Raw genomic sequence first — 9,809 nt, forward strand, 5'->3', positions numbered from 1 at the left:
TATAGTCACCTTTACACTCCTATTATCCAATGTAGTAGATAATGTATAATAAGAGAAAAAAGGACAAAGTATAAGACATCAATAAGACACAATTTGGACTCACACATGTTAGCATTGAAAGAGTTCCTTGTTGTTGTTTTTTTTTTAGCAACAACATAGAAAACCTATTTACCACCGTCTAAACACGCTTTTAACATTATTAGAGCCCTCTCCACATGAAATAACACTCGTATAATCACCGTTACACTCCAAGTACCCAATAGTAGAGTAGACATAATAAGAGAAAAAAGGACACAGAAGACATAAATAAGACTTGTGCTTGCGTGTGTTACTGGAAATGTGTTCCAGTGCTCAGGGGCGCCGAGTGGGGGGACAGACAGGAAGTGAGTTTGATCTTGGCGTGGGTTACGGCCGCAACAGTAGCCCTTGTTAGGGATTATTGCGCCTCTTGTGAGATCATTCAATGCTGCAATAAAAGCCTGTTCTTCCGGCAATCAAGGCTGGTGCTTGTGTGTCTCACCCAACATTACAGTAACATTAACATTACTGACACCTCGTGACCAGTGTGGAATACTACATAACATCACAGCATCTTTGAACGTGTCTTCTAAATGCCTTATATTTGTATTTTACTTCATTTAGCCATGTTTATGCCTGAAAATGCTTCATTTAGACAAAATAACACATACAATTTGCTTAAATATGGACTCATAATTGGCCGTATTTAACCAGGAAACAGCATCACTTATTAATGAATGTACTTTTTCATTATTTATTACTTAGGAGAGCAGTTTTATCCAAGAGGAGACTGAGGCGTGATAGCCAGCTTGGAACGTAGCAAGGAGATGTAGTACCTTGTAGGACTTGCTCCTATGCATGGAAAAGCGACAACTATGACTCAATCAGGGGTGTCCAGTGTGTGGCCTGGGGGCCATTTACAGCACGCAGCTGCTTTTTTTTATTGGCCTGCGGGACATTCTAACAGTATAATTAACAAAAAAAACAAAAAACAACAGCAAAGGTGGAAACATCAGCAGCAATTTTACAAGAATAAAGTACAAATATTAAGAGCAAAAATTTGTGATCTAACAAGAAAAATCGTTATTTTAGGAAAAAGGTTGTAATTTTATGAGAAAAAATAAAATAATTTTAGTAGCATAAAGTTGAACTATTATCGTGTTATGACAAACAAATAAAACCACAAACAAAGTTTGGGAAATAAGGTTGCGGAAAAAGTTATAATGTTACAAGAATAAAGTCAAACATTGTGGGAATAAAGTCATAATATTATGACAAGAAAATGTACAAAGACAATTTTACAAGAAAGTTGAAATATTTGGAAAAGTAGAAAAAACCTAACAGCACAAATGGGGAAAAAAGAGCAAAGATTGACTTTGATATTAATAATAGTCTTTTTCACCGACAGTCATGGAAGGAATGATGAGAGCACCCTTGTTTCTTCAGTTTATTGATCCATTTCAATGCCTGACACAACTAAAGGTACCTTTGGTACCTTAGAAGCCAAACTCTTTACTTAATTGTCCCCAGCAACGAAGCAGAACTACATTCTTCATCAGAACTGGACTTGGAGACGAGGTGGGGGGTAAGTCGCTGTTATTGGACTACACTGCTGATGGGGAGGCCACACAACTTCATGTCAAAAAATCCACACTATCCCTTTAAATGAAACTCTTATCAGCTATATTTGTTATCATCATTATATTTGTCCAAACAAATGTACCTTTAGTTGTAAAATGTATCAATAAACTGAAGAAACAAGGGCGGTCGAATCATTTTTTCCAGCATATCTTTACAAAATATCAAAGTGGCAAAGTTGCGTCCTTTCATTTGTCACTATGTGGCCCTCGCTGGACGAAAGCCGTGGCGACAAAGTATTTTGTGGCGCTGGCGTGGTGGTGGAGGAATGCAGCAGGTTACACATGACGTTTGAACCTTCAGACGTGCGATGACGTCACAGCGAGCAGATTCCACCTGCCGCGAGTTGCGACTCCTGCGTGGAATTTGTGGAATGAGCTGACGGAGAATTTACAACGCGTGCGGGTTTTCCTCAGGTGCGAGGCCCCGCCGAGTTAACAAGGTACCTCTTCGCTGCGGGCCGCCACGCTTTGTGTCAGGTTACATAAGCGAAGGTAAGCGATGATGTCATGTTTAGCGCGTCCGACACTGATTCTTTTGGTCAATATTAGACAATGATTGGCTGTGAAGGCATGAAAGCGGAGTTGATGTCCCCTCCTGTCTCTGCTCCCCACATAGCCAACATTCCTTGTCCTGACCCCCGCCCCCCACTCCTCCATGCAGCCCCCTGTCTGGCGTCATAAGAAGCCTTCTGTTCTCAGGTGGGCTTCTTGCTGTTCAGGGCACATTTTTACACAACGCTGTAAAGATGTGACAAAAAAAGTCAAAGCCAAAAACCTGTTGGCGAGACGGAACACGGCCCTGCTCCGCTTTAAAAGCCTTTGCAGTCCACCGTAGGTCAGTGTTCTGTGTGGTGGCCCGCCACAAATACATTTGGACCGCCAATTTTATCATTGCCCAACAACAACAACGACAAAAAGTGAACACATGATGCAACGGTCAAAGCACCTACGCACGAACACACATGCAAAATGACACCGCAAGGCATGCTGGGTAACCCGTGACATAAGCAAAGCTCATTTGTATTTCTAAACATATTTGTTTTGCCTTTCACATCACTTTTTCTTAGCATTTATCATAAGGCATATACAAATCTTAAATTCTAACAAAAATAGGAATTTTGACAAATTTTATTTAAAAGGGAAAATTGGTTTTACAAAAGCACTAAAACAAGGCTTCCCGTTTTCATTCATTTTCCAATATTATATAAGTATCTAACATTATGCAAGTGAATTAAAATCCTCAAAATGGGTACAATAATTTAAAATAAATATCAATATTTTAATACAAAAAAGACCAAAATAAATAATACAATATTTTTTTCTCTAATTTACGACTGAATGTTCCTTCTTTGTTTTAAAATGAGAAATGACTTTAAAAGTGGGTGGGAGAATATATTTTCATAGGCAGGTGAGGCATACAGTAAGTAAAATGTGGAGCGCCTTCGTTTATGTAGCAAGAAATGTAGAAAAAGAAAATTCTTTACAATTCTTTACAGAAGCACTAAACAAGGGCTCCCATTTTCATTTATTTTCCAATGTTGTATAAATTCATACAAATCCCAAAAATATGTACAAGAATTTCAAATACACAAGAATATTTAATACAATTTTATTTGTATATATTATAATAAAAAAACTAACTAACTAAATAATAATCCAATATTTTTTCCTGTAATTTATGACTGAATGTTCCTTCTTTGTCTTAAAATATGAAATGACTTTCATAGGGGGTGTGAGAATATATTTTTTTAGGGGGTTGAGGCATAAGTTGATGTTTAAAAAAAATGTGGGGCAACCTATTTGTTGCAGCAAGAATTAAAAAAAAGAAATTTTAATTAAATTTAAAAAAGGGATTTTTTTTTATTTTTTTTTACAGAGGCACTAAAGGGCTTCCATTTCCATTTATTTTCGTTGTTTTATGTTCATGGGTCAAAAAAGGTTGGGGACCACTGCCCTAGTTTATGTACAAGAAATGTAGAAAGAGAAAATTTAATTAAATTAAAAAAGAGGAAAAAAATCTTTTACCAAAACACTAAACAAGGGCTTCCATTTTCATTTATTTTCCAATGTTGTATAAATTAATACAAATCCCAAAAATATGTACAAGAATTTAAAATAAATAGGTATATTTAACACAATTTTATTTGTATATATTTTAATACAAAAACTGAATAATAATAATAATAAAAATATTTTCCCCTCTCATTTACCACTGAATGTTCCTTCTTCGTCTTGGGAATGAGAAATGACTTTCATGGGGGTATGAGAATATAATGTTCCAGGGGGCTGAGGCATAAGTCAAAGGTTTAAGAACAATGTGGGGTATCCTATAGTTGAAAGGTCAACAAATTCTACACCTGAGTAATTTTCAGATGGTCCCTTACATGAAGCGTTATGATATCGTAGTCAGGTGTGCTAAATATGATATTATCATCACGCCAACAGTCTGGTGTCATGCTGCGGTGCATTATGTGCTGAGTAATCGTGACTGAGCTGACACAAACACACACAGACACACACAGACAGTGCATACTGACCAATGAAAGGAGGCGCCACACCCAGGCAGTGACCCCAGAAGTCAGGGCAGCAGTCGGACACGGTGCGGTTGCAGAAGAGGTCGCAGTAGCAGATGGTGTCCAAGTAAGGCACGGTGCAAAGGTCGTCCCTTCCCGGGCAGCAGCCTCCTCTCCTCTGGCAGTACGACCCAAACGGGTCGCGGATGCCGCCCGTGTGAAGCGGCCCGGCCAGCTCCCTCTTGGTCCTTCTCAATGAGGTTCTGTCCGCACTTCCCTCTGCTGCCACTAGGAGCAGGACGACGGTGCTGCACAGGAGGAGCTTCATGGTGCGACTGGGAGGGACAGGATGGAGTTAGATGATGTGGCCTAATACACAAACATGACAGAGGTCATCCAACAGGAGCACCGCGTGATGCCCATCATGGGATCATCTGCCTTGTCATTCCAGGTTTTCAAGACAAACAGCATCCAAATGTGAAGCTCCATTCAACATGGAGACGATAGAAGGAGGAGTGATGCGTGATGGGAGGCTAGTTCCCAGGGAAACATGCATTTTTTTCAACCTTACAAATGTCCTAAATTGCCATTTTTTGTTTTGCATTCATTGCTAAACACTGCATGGAAGCACTGATGGACAATAACTTGAAACGCTCTCTGTTGCCCCCTATTGGTGTGGAGCAGAGGTGTCCAAAGGTTTTACCGGCGAGGGCCACATAGTGAAAACAAAAAGGATGCAACTTTGCCATTTTGATATTTTGTAAATTATGCGAAGATGTTTCATATATTTCAAGACAAAACTGCATCTCAGCTTCGTCACGTGGGAGAAAAAGACTATCACTAATATCAACTTCACTCTTCTTTTCTTTTCATTTTCTTTTTCCCATTTTTGCTAGTGTTTTTTTTTTTTCAATTTCCAATATTTCAACTTTCTTCTTAAAAAATATTTTTCTTTTCGGAATACCATGACTTTATTCCCATAATATTTTGACTTTATTCCTGTAGTATTATCATTTTTTCCCCAACCAATTTTTTTTCCCAAAATGACAATTTTATTTAGTTTGTTTCTCGGAGTACGACAACTTAAAAAAATGACATATTTTTTATTTGATGTTGCAACTCTACTAAAATGACATTATGAGTTTATTTTCGTAAAATTGTGACTTTTTTCCGTTGGGATAGGACTTTTTTTGTAATAGTTTGATTTTATTTTCTTAAAATGACAGCTGGTTTTATTTCCATTTCTGCTCTTTTTGTTTTATTCAACTTTCCATCTATTTCAGTTTTCTTCTTGTAAATTGTCTTCCCGTAATCGCGACTTTATTCACGTAATATTTGGACTTTATTCCCATCATTATGTAACTTTACCCAAAATCTAATTTTCCAAAAATTACAATTTCATTTTGTTTTGTTTGTTTCTCATAACATTACAACTTTTAAAATATAAGCTACATTTTATTTAATATTTCAACTCTGTGCTACTAAAATGACATTACTTTTCCTCATAATATTATGATTGGCTGGCCACCAGTCCAGGGTGTACCCCCCCTGTCGCCCGAAGTCAGCTGGGATAGGCGCCAGCATGCCCCCGCAAAAATGGATGGATGGATGGATGGATTGTGAGTTTATTTTTGTAAAATTGTGCCTTTATTTCTCATTAAAATTGGACTTTTTCTTGTAATATTTTGAGTTATTCTTGAAAATTATCGCTGTTTTTTTTCTCATTTCTGCTCTTGTTCTTTTTTAATTTTCCAACTATTTCAACTTTCTTCTTGTAAACGTTCTTCTCGTAATTATGACTTTTTTATTCCCATAATATTTAAATTTTAGTCCCATAATATACGTAACTTTTCTCCCCAACCTCATTTTCCAGGAATTACAACATGACTTTGTTTGTTTATTTATTACATGTAAAAATGTACACTGTTATTTATTGTTTTATTTACTACAACTGACATTTTTTTCATATTTATTTCAGCTTCATGCTCCTAAATATACATTATTTTTCTCAGAATATTACAAGTTTGTTCTTGGAAAATTGTGACTTTTTTTCTTGTAATATTTGGACTTTATTCTCATAAAATTGTGGCTGCTTTTTCCATTTCTGCTGTTTTTTTTAAATAATAATTTGAAAAAATCTTGTAATCATGACTTTACTCCCATGAAGTTTTTCCGCAACCTAATTTTCCAGAAATGACAAATTTATTTGTGATATTACAACTTAAAAAAACAACATCATTTTTTCTTTAATACTTTAACTGTATGATTCTAAAATGACAATATTTTATTCCCCGTAAACTTTGTTCTGAGTTTTTTCTCTTAATATTGTGACTTTATTTATTTGTTTACATTTCTTTCTCAATTTTATTATTCCAACTGTAAATGTCTTATTTTTCAATTTTTGCTGTTTTTTTATTTTATTTGATAGTTTTCTTGTTAAATTAAAATTTAAAAAATACAACCATGAGACGCAAATGGCCCCCGCACTTTGGATATCGTAGTCATGCTCATTGTCTCCCAAATGTTCATTTAACAAAAATGTTTATGGTTTAAAACCGATCAGGCCCTGCATTAGCACCCAAGGGTGCAGTGCTAATTATGCAAATGAGACAATGCCATCGCCGCAGATAGATTGCAGCCCTTTGAGGGAAGACGGCATTGTGCAGCCTGAGCTAAGTGTTCCTTTCCCGTGCATCCTCTGCCCCTTCAATTTGGGCACTGTGTGCGGGTGGCTAACATAAATAGCATCATTAATTATCCAATCAGATCCCGCAACACAATGGGACCTCCGGCACATGAAGTGAAGCTCCGGAAAAGATCTTTGCTGCTCCGTTTTCTGCATGACTGTGCCTTTTGTTAGCTAGCATATGGCTTTATGGGATGGGCAGGGCCGCCGCTGCTGCTGATCGCTTTTTTTGTTTTGTTTTGTCTTGTTTTTTTACACAAATGTTTTGTTGCTGCGAGCTGCGGTGCAATAAAACACAGAGCGATCCCTTCACGTCACATCATCATAAGAAATAAAGCGCTACGCTACAGCCAGATGGAATATTAAATATGATAGCACATATTGCATGACTTTAACCCTCCGGTGTATTTAGCTGGACGCTACGCTGGAGTAAAGAGCACATTTTATAGCAGCTACAGCTTACGTGCGTCATCTGACACATTGATAATCATTTACTATCACACACATGCTCGCTAGGTATATTATTTCTAATAAAGGTCACACTCGCCAGGACTTTATAACAGCACAGGTGCTTTATACTGTATTGTTATCAGGCACAAAGAGCAGCCGCTCTCACGCACACACACACACACACACACACACACACACACACACACACTCACTCAGTGCACTCAGTAACCTCTTGGGAAAAAAGCACCCGCATTATTAAAAATCATGGTTCCATGCCACCCCCACGCCTGCAAAGCAAACATGTTCCAACACAAAATGACGGACGGTCGCAAGATTCAAGCACTGTCAAGGTGAAGTCGCGCTTCTCCGGCACCTGACACTTGTGGCAACTTACACACGCACACACACACGCACACACAAAGCAAAGTAAATAAATAATAAAACAAAATGTTGGTTAAATGAAAAAATCCAAAGAGGGTTGGAAGTGTGCGGCAAGCAAATACTAAATCAAATAAAGGGTTTTATTTGTGCACGTATTTACACATTACGTGCTTACAATGACACCTTTAAATAATGTAGTACATGTTTGGTTTACTTTTAATCCACCAAATGCATTAAAAAATATACAGAGTGAAACATGAGATGCTTAAAATGTGTTTTTTTCTGGAGATAAATAATTGTATTTATAATACTTAATTTATACAAAATGACATGTAGAATTCATTCATTTAACATCAATTATTTTTCCAATTTAAATAATTCTAAATTTAATTTAATGTACTTTCCATTTTATATAAAATGTGGTGTTTTATTTTATTTTATTTTTTTTTACCACATATTTAGATTTCTGGCACACATAATTACAAAAACAATTAAATAAAATACACTTAAATACACAACTATATTTCTCTGACAATGTGCTTGAATTCATTTTAAATGGCGTGTCCAAGCTCGTGTGTTACTTTTAACGTACGACACATATTATTTGGACTTGGGCCACACACTGTTACAAAAATACGCACTGAAAAATGCTTGAAATGAGTTTTATTTTTGCAAGTAAATACATATTTTAACAGATTTTTTATTTTGTTTTTAATTGATAATGTATTGAATTTGTATTGAATTAAATGTACAATTGATTCATTTAGCATAAACCTATTTTTATTGATATAATTATACATTTAATTGAATGTACTTTAAATAATATATACAATTTTGTGTTTTATATTTAATCCACCACATATTATTTAGATTTTTGCCACACCCAATTACACCTAATTGGTGCTTTTAACATAAACCAATTTTTTATTTATATAATAATACATTTAATTTAATGCACTTAAATAATATAACAAATTTTGTGTTTTATTTTTAATCCACCATTTTGCCATACAAAAACACGTTTTTTAATTTTATTATTATTATTTTTAATTACAAAAACATACACTTCAACATGGCAATGTGCTTTCATGAATTTTAAATGGCGTCTTCAATTTTGTGTTTTATTTTGAATGTATGACGCGTATTGTTTGGATTTTTGCCACAAATAGTTACAAAAATACACACTGAATCATGACATGCTTGCAATATTAATTTAGATTAAGTTAAATGTATAATTGAGTCATTTAACGCAAACTTATTTTTTATTTATGTAATTCTAAATGTTACTTAATGTGCTTTAAATAGTGTATAATATTGTGTGCTTTATTTTGTAATCCACCATATTTCGATTTTTGCCATGAATAACTCTAGAAATATACACTTAAACATGACACGCTTAAAATGACAATTCTATATTTATTTGTGCTTGAATTAATTTCAAAAAGCGTGTTAAGTTTTATTTTGAATGTATGACACATATTATGAGGATTTTTGCCGCACGTAATTACAAAAATATACAACTTTTTATTTTTTATTTGTGCAAATAAAGACAGACTTTGTTTTTAATTCATAATATACTTAATATTCAATTAAATGTATCATTTATTCATTTAACATAAACTTACTTTTTATTTCTATTATTAAGTACACATTAAATGATTCCAATTTGACATCCGGGCTTATAATGCACATATTTTCTATTACTGTATTTCTACTGATGTGCTCAGGTGCAGGACTGAGTACAGTACAGTACTGACTACAGTACTAAGTACTGAGTACAGCACAGCACTGAGTAAGGACATCTTACTTGTAAGCACTTCATCGTCAACATGGAACATGAAATTCCACGTCCACAAGTGCGGACGTGAGTCTAACCTTCCACAAGCCATACAAGAGTGTAACACGAGCACAAGCATGCAAGGATGCGACGTTCATCCTGCACCTGCCTGCGTAGTCAAGTCATATGTCGCCAAGTCATGTGTAGTCAAGTCAAGTCAGGTCAAGTTTACCTGGTGAGAGAATCCACCTTTGAGCGTAATCCAAAAGTGAAAGTTGTCCTTTACAGCAGCGAGTGTGCAAAAAGGTCTTTTGGTCTTTGTGTGTGTAAAAGGATCTGCTCCG

At 35.6% G+C, this 9,809-nt stretch overlaps 1 protein-coding gene across 2 annotated transcripts in view; it reads right to left on the bottom strand.

The window, feature by feature from the left end:
* Positions 1 to 9,809, bottom strand: part of tinagl1 (tubulointerstitial nephritis antigen-like 1) — a 35,944-nt gene extending 26,135 nt beyond the window's left edge. For both annotated transcript variants that reach the window (XM_054764060.1, XM_054764059.1), the window contains exons 1-2: positions 9,698 to 9,809; positions 4,196 to 4,506 (exon numbers count right to left, since the gene is read on the bottom strand). In XM_054764060.1, the coding sequence (XP_054620035.1) occupies positions 4,196 to 4,499 (304 nt within the window). In that variant the 5' untranslated portion in view covers positions 4,500 to 4,506; positions 9,698 to 9,809. The remainder of the gene's footprint in view (positions 1 to 4,195; positions 4,507 to 9,697) is intronic.

The sequence above is a fragment of the Dunckerocampus dactyliophorus genome, chromosome 20, assembly GCF_027744805.1.
Source record: "Dunckerocampus dactyliophorus isolate RoL2022-P2 chromosome 20, RoL_Ddac_1.1, whole genome shotgun sequence".
NCBI classification, from domain to species: domain Eukaryota; kingdom Metazoa; phylum Chordata; class Actinopteri; order Syngnathiformes; family Syngnathidae; genus Dunckerocampus; species Dunckerocampus dactyliophorus.